General features: G+C 40.3%; 1 protein-coding gene across 1 annotated transcript; it reads right to left on the reverse strand.

The window, feature by feature from the left end:
* Window positions 1–12,090: 12,090 nt before the first annotated feature.
* LOC120997770 lies at window positions 12,091–17,084 on the reverse strand. Its single transcript, XM_040428036.1, has 3 exons — window positions 16,912–17,084; window positions 13,770–13,923; window positions 12,091–12,712 (listed from the first exon to the last, which is right to left on the reverse strand). The coding sequence occupies exons 2-3, from the start codon at window positions 13,781–13,783 to the stop codon at window positions 12,091–12,093; spliced, it is 636 nt and encodes a 211-aa protein (XP_040283970.1). The 5' UTR covers window positions 13,784–13,923; window positions 16,912–17,084.
* Between the last annotated feature and the right edge of the window lie 204 nt (window positions 17,085–17,288).

Raw genomic sequence — 17,288 nt, forward strand, 5'->3', positions numbered from 1 at the left:
GATTGTGTCCGATCATCTGTTCAGAATCCTTTCATACAGGCAGAGATACTAAATCCTGTCTGGGTTAAGTCAGTGTGCATATTGAAGATATGTTACATTTTTGTGACCAGTATAAATCACAGCTGGGTGACTTGATCCCTCCAGAAGATAACACCACTCCTTGAAGGCCATCTTGATGCCCAAAATTTCTCTATCACTAATATAGTAATTACGTTCTACAGTAGTGTTGAGCACGAATATTCGAATAACGAATTTTAATCGAGAATATTTTTGCATTTCGATGATTCACGAATATTTTGAATATATTGCTATGTATTCGTTTTTCGAATATTCAGCATTTTTCATCATCCATCTGAAGTGAACAGTACACATGATTCCTCCCTGCTTAGGGTGTCTGGTTCCCAAAAAACTGTTCTTATCTGTCCGGGCTCCCTAGGATTTCAGCCCGCTCCAATCAGTGCCCGTTGCCGTGCGCATGGAACGTTCCCATCACCATGGGAGCGCCTCTGGGTTAGAATATACCATCGGATCCGAGTTTTCACGATCTCACAACAGCGGATAGTCGTGTTCACTTCAGATGGAAGAAAATTACGAATATTCTAAAAAATTTATATATTGCACTATTGCTATATATTGGTTTTTTAGAATATTCATCATGATTCCTCCCTGCTTCAGGCTCATTGGCCCACAAGCAAGAAGCATGGAGGAATCATGTTTTCAGATGGGAAAAGAATGACGAATATTTAAAAAAACGAATATACAGTAGCACTATATATTAGCTATATTGCTCTATATTAGTTTTTTCTAGAATATTCCCTATATTGCTATATATTCTTTTTTTTTTGAATATTACAAATATTCTAAAAAAAGAATATATAGTAATATAGCGCCGAACACTGATCCATCCTGACTTTTAGTTCGTGAGCGAATATGTAGAATATACTATCTTCTACATTTTCGCCCACAAGCTAAGACTTTCACACCTGCATTCGGTGCGGATCAGTCTTGTATCTGCACAGACGGATCCGCACCAATAATGCAAACGCTTGTATCCATTCAGAACGGATCTGTTTGCATTATTCTTTAAAAAAAAAGTCTAAGTCAAAATGGATCCGTCCTGACTTAGATTGAAAGTCAATGGGAGACGGATCTGTTTTCTATAGTGCCATATTGTGTCAGTTAAAACGGATCCGTCCCCATTGACTCATGAACAAGACCGTTGTTGTGGTCCGCATTTTTTGCGGCTCGGGTGTGGACCCATTCACTTCAATGGGGCCGCAAAAGATGCGGACAGCACTCCGTGTGCTGTCCGCATCCATTGCTCCGTTCCGTGGCCCCGCCCAAAAAAATATAGCATGTCCTATTCTTGTCCATTTTGCAGACAAGACTAGGCATTTCTACAATGGGCCGCCTGTTCCGTTCCGCAAATTGCGGAGGGCACACGGGTGGCGGACAGCAAAAAACAGAACGGTCGTGTGCATGAGGCCTTAGTCAGGACGGATCCGTTTGGCTCCGCATCGTCAGGCGAACAGAGCGGAATGGAGGCGGAACGGAGCCAAATTGATGCATTCTGAACGGATCCTTATCCATTCAGAATGCATTGGGGCTGAACTGATCCGTTTTGGGCCGCTTGTGAGAGCCATGAAACGGATCTCACAGGCGGACCCAGAAACACCAGTGTGAAAGTAGCCTAAAACTCCTATAGGGCGAAAAATGTTTTCTGGGGAAATACATAATTTTTTAATAGTCAGGAATCGGATGAGTTAAAAATAAAAATATAAGTGTCACTCACCTCATAGTTCCCCCTCCGCTGCCATACTGATATTCTTCTGCTCCATAATGCTCCGCAGTCATGGTCCTGGCTTGAAACACAGGAAAAGGCTGGAAATGCAGGTTCAGCTAATCACTGGCTGCATCATTGATGTGTACTGTAAAAAAAATAAAAATAAAATAATTATATTCGTCATTATGAATATAAAACACTGCATTCATTGAATATAGCGCCATATATTCCTAATGACAATTTTTTTTTTTTTTTTTTTACACAGTACAAATCACAATGATATATAAAATAAAAAATTCTATTTCAAGTCAACAAAAATGAAGCACAGATGCATTCGTTATGTGGGGACATTTTACCGGCAGTTCTATGTAACTCCTGAACACATTGGGCCAGATTTATCATGACTCTGACAGCTCACTCCACTTTCACATATGGCTAAAGTCAGTTTTAGCCAAGTCAGATTTATGATCGGCCCTTTAAGACTGTAATAAATCTGGTTTGACGGTAGCAGTTTATCCGTCAGTAAGCAGCTTTACAAAAGTTGCACGTTTTTATGAAAAAGTCGCATGTTCTATTAAAAAGTCGCATAAGATAAGCATGGTCCTCACTGGAGTGAAATTGCGACTTTTTTGCGACTTTTTTGCGACTTTTTAAATAGTCCCAATAGTAAATCTGTCTAGAGATTCATTTACATAAGAAAACACGCCCACTTTCAGAAAACTGGCGAGCATAGTGCAGAGCAGAAAAAAGTCGCAAATTTGTGCGCAGTTTTAGCATTTGGGACTTTTTTGGGTACTTTTTCGGGGACTTTTTCACTCCATTATTCTGACCTGAGCTAATGATAAATCTGGCCCATGGTGCCTTCAGATCTGACTCTAAACTCTGCTCTGCTCTGACAGTGAATGTGCTCCACTTTGCCTGTCAGCCCCTTCCTGGTGAAGTCTGCCCCGGGTTGTGTGACACTACCCCCCGGGTGTAGACAAGCCTTGCATCTAAAGGCTTATTCTGCACAATGACCAGCAATCGATGATCCGGGCTGCGCACTGGAGGCAACCGCTGAGGACCCACCAGCAGTGAGGGAACGCAGCCGAGTCTTCAACAATGGGAAGGTGAACTAATCTCGGCGCATGAGCAGGGGACACTTCAAGACCCTGGCCGAGGACAGCTGGCTCATCACTGCCTTCTGTGCTCAGACGGGCACAGGACGGATGGGTCCTGCCGTTGGCCGGTGATGATCGTGTATGGGTGGGGAGAGAGGTGGTACCAATTCTTCCTCACAGACAAAAGGAGGATGAAAGAGCCGCTGGTAAATACCGGCACTCTGACTGCCCTCTGGCTTGGATGAATCAGCACACGGTGAGGCTGTCTGCCCTACCGTAGAGTTCTGCCACAGACTTGATGAGCCCGACATGGAAACTGATAGCTGACCGATGCAGGCGGCGTGTATAGTTAATTTAGTACAAATTTTTTGTGTCGTTTCATTAAGTAAAAATAATGTAAAAAAAAATTATAATGTAAAATAGTGCATGTTAATGCATTCCTGCTGCACACTTACAACATGCTGATGTCAGAGGTGTCTTAGATTATTTATGGTTTTGTCCTGGTCTGATGGGGGCTCATTCCTGGGAACACATTCCTGCTGCACAGTGTACACTTAGAACCTGCTGCTGCTGCCTGTCCTGCTGAGTTATGCCGAGCTATGTGTAGACCTTATACTCGACCATTTCCATCTACCTGCTGCTGATGCTGCTGCTGTCTGTCCTGACCCTGATGACTTATGTGTGGGCTTTATACTTCACCGTTACAAATAACTCCTGCTGTATGTCATGACATTGCTGAGTTATGTGTGGGCCTTATATCATAGATGGTTGTACTCTTAGTGAATACTATACTGAATACAAAATCCTTAACTACGTCAAAGTGCTGAATACATAATCAATAGGGGAAATAAATACCATAGGGGTCTATGTTCTAGGTAAGTACTATACTGAGTACATAAATGGGAGAAAAAAAGGTTGCAAATATCATAAAGGACTGCACTCTGGGTACTCTATGCTGAATATATCGTCCATGATAATGTCAGAGTGCTCAGTACATCATGGTAATTATATGCGTCATGCTGGGTACATAAACCGTAGTATCCACTGGAATTCGTATTGCGGACATGATGGAGGTGACTCCTCCAGTGCTATCATCAATCAATTAAGGAAAAATGACCCGATGCATGGTCATTTTTTCTTAATTGATTGACACCGACACATTCACCTGCACCCGCACGTCTACCTCTTCCACCTGCCCCACCACATCTGCCTCCCCCTATATTGGGACCTCCACCTTCAGGCACAATATTATTATGTCTTATACTGTATTGGCAGAGTAGACTATACCAGACGCACCTAGTCATTGTTGAATTCCAGCGCAGTTGGTTCATTCTCTTTACTATTTTGCTATGTTTTGGGGCCTCCACAACCCCCCCCCAAAAAAAAAAAGCTGGTGACCTCCTCTGCCTCCTTCGTCTCTTCCGCCTGCACCGCCATGTCCACCTCCTCCTCCACTGAGACCTCCGCCTCCAGGCTCACGATTATTATGTCTTATAATGGCGTAGAGTAGAGAAGTGTACCGGCCCCACCCAGACATTGCTATACTGCAGCGCACTTTGTGTTCTCTTTGTCATCTCCCAATGTTTGGTGGTCGACAGTTACCCCCCTCCGACCCCTTCCAAAAAAAAATAAGAATTGTAATAAGATGACCCATTTTGAATCCATCCAATTCTGTGGAATGTGTCTGTGAAAGTCATGAATTTTTTGAAAAAAAATTAGGAACACCCTCCTCATCCGTCTCACTGTGGGAGAGGAAATTCTTCTGTGGAGTGTGTCTGTGACACCCTGGCAATTTTTTAAAATGTAGAACACCCCTTTTGCATCTGTCTTACTATAGTAGGAGAAAAATTGACAGACACATTAAAAAAAAAGAAAAAGAACAAAAACTGTGTTGACTTCTTCCTCCTCCGCTTCTTCCACCTACACCGCCATGTCCACAGCCTCAATGTCCAACCAGATTCAAACCTTGAAACGAAGTTCAGCCGAACCCCTCGAACCCGTACATCCAGCGGTCCGCTCATCCCTACTCACAAATTGTAACACAAAAAATAAATCACAAGATGTAACAACAACAAATCACAACTTATAACATAAACAAGAAATTACAAAATGTGACAAAAAAATTAAAAAACATATAACCCATTAAATTACAAAATGTAATGAAAAAAAATCACAAAATGTAACATAAAGAACAAAACATTGTAAATAACAAATCACAAAATGTAACGAAAACAATAAATTGCAAAACATAATGAACAACAAATCACAAAGTAACAAAAACAAATCACAGAATGCAGAATAAAATTAACTGGGCACTCTCAGGATATCTGCAACAATTGAATTTATTTGCATATATTACAATAGCACTGAACAACAGTATGTATTGGCGGTAATAATAAACACTATATAACAATATATAAATAAACACACAACATGCAGTAATATGTAAAACAACTGGAAAATAGAGATCTAAAATGTGATTAAATCGAGGAATAATATTGGAATACTTGATAGTAAAATGATCGTATAAATACTCAGCCGAATATTTATATGGACAAGTCACCTCGGATACTGGTCGCAATAAACGGTGTCCTCTAATATTGTCCTATTCAATTGAATAACAGGGGTATCCAAAACTACAGTCCCAATATGTGGTCCACTGAACCAACTTTAAGCGGCGTCCCGCTTATCACATCCAGCAGCGTCTCACTGGACTAAAAGTCATATGAAAAAGTGCTGGATAAAATTGCTGGATAAAATCAAACGGTCTTACCGTCTTCCTTGATAGTTCAATGAAGGTAATAGTATGGTCCTCTGAGTCTGTAGACCGATAGTTCGTCAATAGATTTGCACACTGGCAATTGTTTGGCACATGTGTTCAGGCCTTCCACATGGACTCAGGCCTTACAGGTTGTATTCCAAGTGAGCCATTCGTGTGACAGACGATTCCTTCTTAACAGATATCTAGTAGATTCTCCAGATTCCCAAGTGGTCCAAGTTTCTGGGGTCCTGTCTAGGTTAGACGCGTTTCAGGGTATCACATTACCCCTTCCTCAGCAGCTAGGAAGAATGTAACAACATCAATAAACACAAAATTAGAGATGAGAAAACCAGTCAAGATTCATTTCTGATCTGGTTCGTTTAATTTTTGAATTTTTTTTTATCTATTCAGGCCTCCTAGGACTCATAAATATTTTTCCCTTCCCCCCTGCCCAAGCTCTGGAACGCAATGACAGCAATTGTTCTGTCTTCATACACGTTCACACAGTGTGCAGTCCGATATTCAGCATAAACCATTCCTGTCTTCCAAATAAGAGGACTGTTTTCTGTAGTCTAACTTGTTTATTGGCCAACAGGATTGTTAATTGGTAAAACTACATGAATACAAATGGCTTGTATAAGTATAAGGGTCCATTCACACGTCCGCATTTTTATATCCGGGATTGCGATCCGTTTTTTGCGGATCCGTTGTTCCGCAAAAATGTTTCTGTATATCATCCGTATGTGATCCGTTTTTGCGGATCCTCAAAAACGGATAACATGATGTAAAAATAAAATGCTAATAAAGTTGTAATGGTTTAATTTTTTTTTTATAAAAGTAATGACTGGTTTTACTTCAGGTGCCATTTTGTTTGGTTAAGAGCTCTGTGTGAAAACTTTGCTTGAGATAGGCATTTTTTCTAGAATTCTCTGAAACGATATCATGCCGAAAGATATAAATGTTGTTCTCCTCCGTTGGCTCCTTTCTCAGCGATTTGGACAGCAAGCAGCGATGCTGGACGAAGAACCGGAGAGGAGGAGGCGACATTGGGTTCATCCTATTGTCGCTCAGCGTCATCTGAATGGACAATTCCACACAATATACAGCGACCTGCATCAGGACCCCTTAAAGTTCCAGAGTTACTGCCGTATGTCCATAGAGGCGTTTGATAATCTGCTGGTGTCTCTACTTCCGGACTTGAACTTTGTGGACACGAGTATGAGGCGCAGTATCTCTGCAGAACAAAGGCTTATAGTCATGTTGACGTAAAAAATATTTAAAATATAAATTTTGTAATGTGCTTAAAAAATATAATATATTAAAAAATGTTTTTTTCTTCCCACAGATTCCTTGCAACTGGAAATTTGTTTGCTTCACTGCACTTTGAATTTTTGCTTGGGATCTCAACAATCTCTGGGATTGTCTGTCATACGTGTAAAGTCATATGGCAGCGACTCAGAGAAGCGGTAATGCCCACCCCCAAGACGGAAGATTGGCTTCGTATCGCTGAGGGATTTCAACAATCTGCGCAGTTCCCTAACTGCATTGGGGCACTGGACGGAAAACACATCCGTGTAAAGATGCCGCCACACTCAGGGTCCCGGTACTACAATTACAAGAAGTATTTTTCTGTAGTGCTGATGGCCTTGGCTGACAGTAATTACAGGTTTGTAATTGTGGATATCGGGGCCTATGGGAGCACTTCTGACAGCCGCATCTTTAGTGTTTCCAGAATGGGTCAACGGCTTTGAGCAAACCAGCTTGCCCTGCCAGAACCAAGAAGACCTCCCGGATCTGCAGGTCCGCCGGCTCCATTTGTGATCGTGGCAGACGAAGGATTCGCATTGTCACCCCACCTGATGCGGCCCTTCCCTAGACGCGATCTGGATGACTGGAAGCGCATCTTCAACTATCGATTGACTCGTGCCCGTCGGTATGTTGAGTGCGCTTTCGGAATACTGTCCACAAAGTGGAGGGTATTCATGTCATCCATACAGATGAATCCGGACAATGCCACCCTGGTGACACAGGCTTGTATACTGCTACACAACTTCACCAGGATTCACAATGCCTCCTCAGATGCAGATATTGTTCAAAATATGACATCTTCTGTCATTTTTGAACAGAGCCGGACTGGACGACCTGGAACCGCAGGACTTGCTGTTCGGGAACTCTATGCCGACTTTTTCTGCAGTCCAGAGGGGGCATTACCGTGGCAGTTGGAAGCCATCCGTGGAAATCGTTGATATCAGCTTGATTCTGGAATTTAAATTACTATTATCATTCAAAAGAGCGTTTCTACAGGGAGGAACAAAAATAACAAACTTCAAAAAAGCTAAATTTAGCCAACTAAGAGAGGCCATAGGCCTAACTAACTGGGACAAAGTCCTCAAAAATACAGCCACAAAATGGGATATCTTTAAAAACATCCTAAAATCTCATTGTGAGAGGTACATACCGTATGGTAATAAAAGGTTAAGGAACAAAAAGAAACCAATGTGGATAAATAGAACTGTAAAGAAAGCAATAAATGACAAAAAGAAAGCATATAAAACACTAAAACAGGAGGGTAGCACGGAAGCACTGAAAAACTATAAGGAAAAAAATAGAACATGTAAAAAACAAATAAAAGCGGCCAAACTAGAGACCTAGAGATTAATTGCCAAAGAGAGTAAAACTAACCCTAAAATGTTCTTCAATTATATAAATGTTAAAAAGTATAAATCTGAAGGTGTCGGCCCTTTAAAGAGTAATGAGGGGGAAGTCGCAGAGAGCGATGAGGAGAAAGCAAAGCTGTTAAATATTTTTTTCTCCAATGTATTCACTGAGGAAAATAAACTGTCAGATGACATGCAGAATGCAAAAATAAATTCCCCATTAAAAGTGTCCTGTCTGACCCAGGAAGAAGTACATCAGCGACTTAAAAAGATTAAAATAGACAAATCGCCAGGACCGGATAACATACACCCCCGTATCCTAAAGGAATTAAGTAATGTCATAGCCAGACCCTTATTTCTAATATTTGCAGACTATATACTGACAGGGAATGTCCCACAGGATTGGCGCGTGGCATATGTGGTGCCAATATTCAAAAAGGGGCCAAAAACAGAGCCTGGAAACTATAGGCCGGTAAGTTTAACATCTGTTGTGGGTAAACTGTTTGAAGGTTTTCTGAGAGATGCTATCTTAGAGCATCTCAACGGAAATAAGCAAATAACGCCATATCAGCATGGCTTCGTGAGGGATCGGTCATGTCAGACTAATTTAATCAGTTTCTATGAGGAGGTAAGTTCTAGACTTGACAGCGGCGAATCAATGGATGTCGTATATCTGGACTTCTCCAAAGCATTTGACACTGTACCTCATAAAAGGTTAGTATATAAAATGAGAATGCTCGGACTCGGAGAAAACGTCTGTAAGTGGGTAAGTAACTGGCTGAGGGATAGAAAACAGAGGGTGGTTATTAACGGTACACACTCAGATTGGGTCACTGTCACTAGTGGGGTACCTCAGGGTTCAGTATTAGAGGGGTCACTGTCACTAGTGGGGTACCACGGGGGTCAGTATTGGGCCCTATTCTCTTCAATATATTTATTAATGATCTTGTAGAAGGCTTGCATAGTAAAATATCAATTTTCGCAGATGACACTAAACTGTGTAAAGTAATTTACACTGATGAGGACAGTATACTGTATATACACTACAGAGGACAGTATACTGTATATATACTACAGAGGACAGTATACTACTACAGAGGGATCTGGATAGATTGGAGGTTTGGGCAGAGAAGTGGCAGATGAGGTTTAACACTGACAAATGTAAAGTTATGCACATGGGAAGGAAAAATGCAAGTCACCCGTACATACTAAATGGTAAAACACTCGGTAACACTGACATGGAAAAGGATCTAGGAATTTTAATAAACAGCAAACTAAGCAGTAAAAACCAGTGTCAGGCAGCTGCTGCCAAGGCCAACAAGATAATGGGTTGCATCAGAAGGGGCATAGATGCCCGTGATGAGAACATAGTCCTACTAATTTACAAATCGCTAGTCAGACCACACATGGAGTACTGTGTACAGTTCTGGGCTCCTGTAAACAAGGCAGACATAGCAGAGCTGGAGAGGGTCCAGAGGAGGGCAACTAAAGTAATAACTGGAATGGGGCAACTACAGTACCCTGAAAGATTATCAAAATTAGGGTTATTCACTTTAGAAAAAAGACGACTGAGGGGAGATCTAATTACTATGTATAAATATATCGGGGGTCAGTACAGAGATCTCTCCCATCATCTATTTATCCCCAGGACTGTGACGAGGGGACATCCTCTGCGTCTGGAGGAAAGAAGGTTTGTACACAAACATAGAAGAGGATTCTTTACGGTAAGAGCAGTGAGACAATGGAACTCTCTGCCTGAGGAGGTGGTGATGGTGAGTACAATAAAGGAATTCAAGCGGGGCCTGGATGTATTTCTGGAGCGTAATAATATTACAGGCTATAGCTACTAGAGAGGGGTCGTTGATCCAGGGAGTTGTTCTGATTGCCTGATTGGAGTCGGGAAGGAATTTTTTATTCCCCTAAAGTGGAGAAAATTGGCTTCTACCTCACAGGTTTTTTTTTGCCTTCCTCTGGATCAACTTGCAGGATAACAGGCCGAACTGGATGGACAAATGTCTTTTTTCGGCCTTATCTACAATGTTACTATGTTACTATTAAATTAGAATTTTCATAGTTTAGTTAGTTCCCCTGTTTTTAGTTTAGAATAGGGACTCACAAGAGAATGAGGACCCGTGACGTGGGCTGAGGTATTTTGTAAATTCCAAATTCCACTATCAATTTACAATTATTATATTGATAGTAAATTAAAAATTTTTACATTTTTTGTAACTATTTTTTTGTGAATTTGGTTTTAATACCTTCTAATACCTCATTACAAATGACATCTTAAAAAATAGTCAATAATAAAAAAAATTTAAGATGCAATTGTACCTGCACTATGTTGAGACCAGTGTTTTACATCTATAGAGAAAAGACGAGAGCTGTATTTAATAAAAAATAAAGGTAAGTATATAATTTTTTTTAGGGAAAATAAAATAAAATCAATAAAGAATTGTTATTTTTTTGTATGACTCATTATTGACTCTATAAATATAGTCCATATTTATTCACTTGCTGGCTGTAATATTTTCTCTTACATTACACACTTCTGAGGATCAGAGCAAGCCTACATCCCCAGACGATTTATACTTAGATCTCCACGTCTGGTTTGTGTGCGCCTAGGAGGGCTGATGCTGTATACAGGTGTATATCTATCTGTCTATATATATATATATATATATATATATATATATATATATATATACAGCATTATTCATTTTATAAGACACACTTTTTCCAAATAAAGTGGTGGAAAAATTGCTGGGAGTCTTATAAAGTGAATCCTAGTGAGCGGTTACATTATGGAAGCGCTCACTAGTATGCATTAGGTGCCGGGAGTGAAGCGCTACGAGTGCTTCCTGTACTCACCCTTCCCTGGTCTTTCTTTCAACCAAGGTTGAGGCGTTGCACTTTCATTACTCTGTACATCAGCTGATTCTCCTATACCTTTCATATCTCTAGTTCCTATATACACCATAAAAAAATCAAGATTTTTAAATAACAAAATATTTATTTTTACAGCAATTTTTTTTTTAATAACATCAAGAGCTTTTCAGATTTACAACAAGTAAACTTAAAGGGTTTCTGTCACCCCATTAAACCGTTTTTTTTTTTTTCTTTAATAATAATCCCTATAGTGCGATCTCATGATACATAATCAACTTAATAATTTTGGTTCAGTAGATTTTGGTAAAAAACGATTTTTAAAATATGCTAATTACCTTGCTACCAGCAAGTAGGGCGGCTACTTGCTGGTAGCAGCCGCATCCTCCGATGGTAATGACGCCCCCTCGGCATGCTGATTGACAGGGCGTCTTCTCTTCCGGGTGTATGCGATGACGTCATCGACGCAGGCGCATTGAGGATGGAGCGGTCGAGCAGAGCGGCCGCCTCTCAGTGCGCCTGCGCCGATTGAAGCCAGGTACGGCGCAGGCGCGACATTTCAAATTCTAACAGCGCCAGCAGAGAAGGATTACCTTCCCTGGCCCTGTCAATCAGCATGCCGAGGGGGCGTCATTACCATCGGAGGATGCGGCTGCTACCAGCAAGTAGCCGCCCTACTTGCTGGTAGCAAGGTAATTAGCATATTTTAAAAATCGTTTTTTACCAAAATCTACTGAACCAAAATTATTAAGTTGATTATGTATCATGAGATCGCACTATAGGGATTATTATTAAAGAAAAAAAAAAAAAACGGTTTAATGGGGTGACAGAAACCCTTTAAACTTTATTTTACTATAATTAAAGATAGTAAAGATCCCGAGAGAAGGATCCAGTAGGTGGATTAGATTATGGGCGAACAGCAACTTGCTCATGTTGATGTGGCCGTTGGGCAGAATAATTAGGCCTCGGATCATGAGCAAAATATTCTTGCCCATGTCGAGTTGGAGGTGGATTTTGATATTGATAATTAGTTGGAGGAGGATAGTTAGAAGACATGGAGGTTGCTTGGCTCAAATTTGTTTTCTGGATAAGCCTAGACCGTGCCTGCTCCAGATATTCGTGCACTTCTGAGGGGTCATTTTCACCCATGTATAACTCCAACAATAAGTTCATTGAACACATACAATGGGGTTGACGTTCTCGTGGAACCCGGGTTAAATAATTTCCAAGGCTCTTCATCATGCCGTCTTCTGGAGTTTCATCTCTGGTTTTATTCAAGTACTCCAGGACCTGAGCATCTATTATTTCCCGTGTAATTGACACAGGAGCAGGCTGACTTTGGCTCTTCTTTGGTCTAGCACTGCGTGGGTTTACATGCGGTGATGTAGAAACTTCCACCTGCGTAGATGGTCCTGCTTCTTCGTTGTTTGAAGTTTGAGGCTGTGACATCGATGTTTCAATAGGTATTTCAGGATTGTCAGAAGCCCCGGGTTGTGCCTCTTCCTCATCCATCAGATTGTCAACAGTCCTTGAAATAGATAGAAGAAGAAAAATAAAATCAATATGCAGCAGGATTAAAATAAATTTATATGGGGATAAGCATTACCATTAGCGATCACTCCTCCTCATACTGTGGAGAATATTGCTGCTTGTAATTGCAGTGGTATTCTCTGCTAGTGAGCAGGCAATTGCCTGTAAAAGAAAACCTCCGTCCCTGAACCATTCTACTTGAATTGGTCCGTAATCAGTTATGCTAAACAGTTGTGCATGCACTACATTTTTGCAGTGCTGTAGAGCTTCAGTGGGGTTCCCTACCTCCATTCTGCACCGCATTTTCGTGATGGCGGACCTATTCAAGTGAATGGGTCTGCGATCTTTGATGCGGGCTGCACACGGCCGGTGCCTGTGTATATTGCGTACCCGTCGTATGGGTGCCGTAGCATGGGCTGCAGAATTTCGTGTGCATGAGCCCTCAATGAGTTTGCAACTAATATGCAAGTCGTTAATGATAGTTCCACAAAAGTCTAAGTGGTGGCTCGTCTAATTGTATCTGCACCATAGAAATTGAGTTGTGGATGTGCTTCTGCAGAGCATTTTCAAGTTCATTTCTATTGAACTTTAGAAAATAATTGAGTGCACAGCTATGCCAAATTTTGTTCTCCTATAGAAAAACATTTAGAATTTAGTGTTTATATAAACCCTGATATGCCCCTCCATATGCCCGAAACAAATCTGACAGATACTACTTGCCTGGCTCTACGGCACCTGCAAAACTTCAGAACCACGCGTGGCCGGTTCTGCATCTACCTGTAGCAATGAATATACCAATAGCAGGCCACGGAATTCTGAAGTGATGGGGGTGCCTGGGAGTGAGACAAGTACTATCGGTGTGAGGGAACCTGACATATGGGATGGCATTTCAGAGGTTGGGTAACCCATGGACTGGGAGCTATATAAATGATGGCACAGTGATTGATTGGCAGCTAGAAGCCGGACACACTGACTTACCGTTACCTTCTCCAATTGTTGGTGTAAGATTTAGATCAATAAATGTTATTTTACAAAAATTTACTGTAGTTACTTACGGACGCATATCCATAATAACTTTTAGGAATTGGAGCTGCTGAGTATAAAGGTATGGCTTTTTGGATAGAGGTGCATCACCACTTCTTGATTTCTCGTTCAGCTCACGCCTAAATTGGTCTCTGCAGCTTTGCCATCTGCTCTTGATTATCTTTACTAAAAATAAAAATAGATTCATCTATTAGTATACCATACATATCTTTATTTGATGGTGACATTTTTTCAGCCCTATCTTCCTTAACTTTATTTAATTTTCGGTTCACATATCTGTTTGAGGACTTAAATAACAATACCACATATGTTTCATTTAAATTTGTTAGTAAAATATAATAATTTTTTTTTTTTTTAATAATAATTTATATAAAATATGTAATTCCCATATTCTTACACCAATAACCTTTGTATAGTTAGATCTACAGAGATGTGTTGGAGTTTATTTTAATTGGCATAAGCAGGCGCCATGTTTGCACTTTGCTCTAGCGCTGTACATGTATGGCACTGGTAGCAAAGAGGTTAAAGGGGTTCTCTGAGTTTTTTGTATTGATGACCTATCCTCTGCAAAGGTCATCATTATCAGATTGGCGTGTATCTGTCACCCGGCATCCCTGACAATCAGTTGTATGAAGATCTCCTGTCTCTAGCAGTTTGCTGTTGCTATATCAACAACTAGCAGAAAGAGAGACCGGAGACGCCATGTGTGCATGGTGCATGGCACCCCCACCATTCACCTAGATTTTAGTGTCTCCACATTCTGAAAGCCATAATTATATTTTTTTTTGTTGGCTGATTGTCTTAAGTAGGGTCATATTATTTGCGGGATGAGGTGACGGATGAATTGGTACTATTTTGGGATGCGTATGATTTTTTTTTCTGCTGGTTATTACACTTTTTGTGAAGTAAGGTGAGAAAAAATGATTTTTTTGACACCATTTTCGTAATAAAATGGGAATGGTTGGTGATATTAACTTCCTGTTTGTGGCACATTAGTATATGTGAGGGGGGAAACTTTTCAAGATGGGTGGTGACTATGGCGGCCATTTTGAAGTCGGCCATTTTGAATCCAACCTTTGTTTTTTCAATAGGAAGAGGGTCATTTGAAACATCAAACTTATTGGGAATTTCACAAGAAAAACAATGGTGTGCTTGGTTTTAACGTAACTTTATTCTTTCATGAGTTATTTACAAGTTTCTGACCACTTACAAAATGTGTTCAATGTGCTGCCCATTGTGTTGGATTGTCAATGCAACCCTCTTCACACACTGATAGCAACACCGCAGGAGAAATGCTAGCACAGGCTTCCAGTATCCGTAGTTTCAGGTGCTGCACATCTCGTATCATTTGAAGGCAATCGTCAATGCTGTGAAGATACGAGATGTGCAGCACCTGAAACTACGGATACTGGAAGCCTGTGCTAGCATTTCTCCTGCGGTGTTGCTATCAGTGTGTGAAGAGTGGGAGAAGAGGGTTGCATTGACAATCCAACACAATGGGCAGCACATTGAACACATTTTATAAGTGGTCAGAAACTTGTAAATAACTCATGAAAGAATAAAGTTACGTTAAAACCAAGCACACCATTGTTTTTCTTGTGAAATTCCCCATAAGTTTGATGTGTCAAATGACCCTCTTCCTATTGAAAAAACAAAAGTTGGATTCAAAATGGCCGACTTCAAAATGGCCGCCATGGTCACCACCCATCTTGAAAAGTTTCCCCCCTCACATATACTAATGTGCCACAAACAGGAAGTTAATATCACCAACCATTACCATTTTATTAAGGTGTATCCATATAAATGGCCCACCCTGCAGTCTTTAAAGACTTGTTGTAGCAGGCTCTCCGGAGCTGAACTGCACAGGGAATTATGTCATGTGACCAGAACTATAACAACGGATCCGCAAAAACGGGTAACAAACGGATAACATCCGTGTGCCATCCGTTTTTTTTGCGGAACCATAGAAATCAATGAGACAACGGAGCGCATTTTGCGGAATAGAATAGGACCTGATCTATTTTTATGCGGAGCTGCAGAACGGGCATACGTATGCGGACAGCACATGGTGTGCTGTCCGCTTTTTTTGCGGATCCATTGAAATGAATGGTTCCGCATCCAATCCGCAAAAAAAAACGGATCGGATGCGGTGAAAAAATGCGGACGTGTGAATGGACCCTAATAGTCAAATCAATAATGTAAGCAATTTTGCACCTCACTAGATATATCCACAATCAAAACAAAGAAAAGGGAATTATATATCTCCAATCACAACCTAAGTATATACCCCTTAGATTCAACGCGTTTCAATGTGACACCCAGGCACCAGCTCATCAGGGGACAATATCAGAATGGAAATCTATCCAAATAGGTACAAAAATTATATATAAGAGCACAACTTAAATGGTGAAAGAGAACCTACAAAAACCACATGATGTCATATTCTCCATAATAATCCAAAAATTAAATTCCAACACATCATAATTTATTTTGAACAATTTTCTTTTATTGAATATTGTGATAAATTAAATGTTGGGATATATAGGCCGCGATGATTATTATGTTACCATATTAATTAATTTTATTAATTCTCCAATTCCATTGTAATAAATTTCCATATGTATTTCAACAAATTAAAAACTCAAAGTCCACTCAATGGAGTGACTTAACCACCACCGCCACATCGCAAAGCGACATGGCCAAAGACATCGCAACCTAAAATAAATTTTAATTGAATACTTTTTCAATCATATTCTGAATATCAGCATTAAATATATCGAGACCAATATCTGATAACTGGTCTTTCAAAGGGTGGTAAAGACCTCTGGTGAATCCATCTAATTCCCAGTGCCTGTAAGAATTTTCCCCAATCTTAGACATTAATTTTTCCATTTGCTTATTTATTATTTTGCATATTTTTCCTTTGAATGCCAGATCCTTATAAGACCATGTAAAGCTTGGTATAATCTCCGAAAAAATTACTTTGGGGTTTCCAAGTACATTGCGAATTTGACTTATATTTTCTTTTAATTCGCATATTATTTAATGTGTTTTTATCTTCCCTATTTCATCAGCACCGAACTGTAAAATAACTAAATTAGCTAAAAGGCATTTGCATTCATCTAACAATTTGCTACATTTTAAACCTTTTACCGATCTCCAAAATAAAGAATAGTTCTCTGGAAATCCTAGATTATTCGATGACTTTCTGACAGTTGATCGTCTTTGAGCCAATGATATAGTGTCATTTCCTAGGATCCAAATTATTTTCATTGTTCCTAAAATTAATGAACAATTAAATTAGGACGAATGTATAGCTTATAACAATTGGATTTCCATCTACCTAGCTTCATTATAAAATATAGTGGTAGGTTGTGGTGGCTCACTAGCAAGTAGTTACGGTATGGTATGAAGGGTTTTGGAACCGCGCTGCTCTGGACCAAGTCTCCCGATAAACGTGGATAGCAGAGGATGAGCCCCTTTCTCCCAACACCCAAAGGATCCAATCTTCAAAAGATCTCCTCCTCTAA

This window comes from Bufo bufo, chromosome 4 (genome assembly GCF_905171765.1).
Source record: "Bufo bufo chromosome 4, aBufBuf1.1, whole genome shotgun sequence".
Taxonomy (NCBI): Eukaryota; Metazoa; Chordata; class Amphibia; order Anura; family Bufonidae; genus Bufo; species Bufo bufo.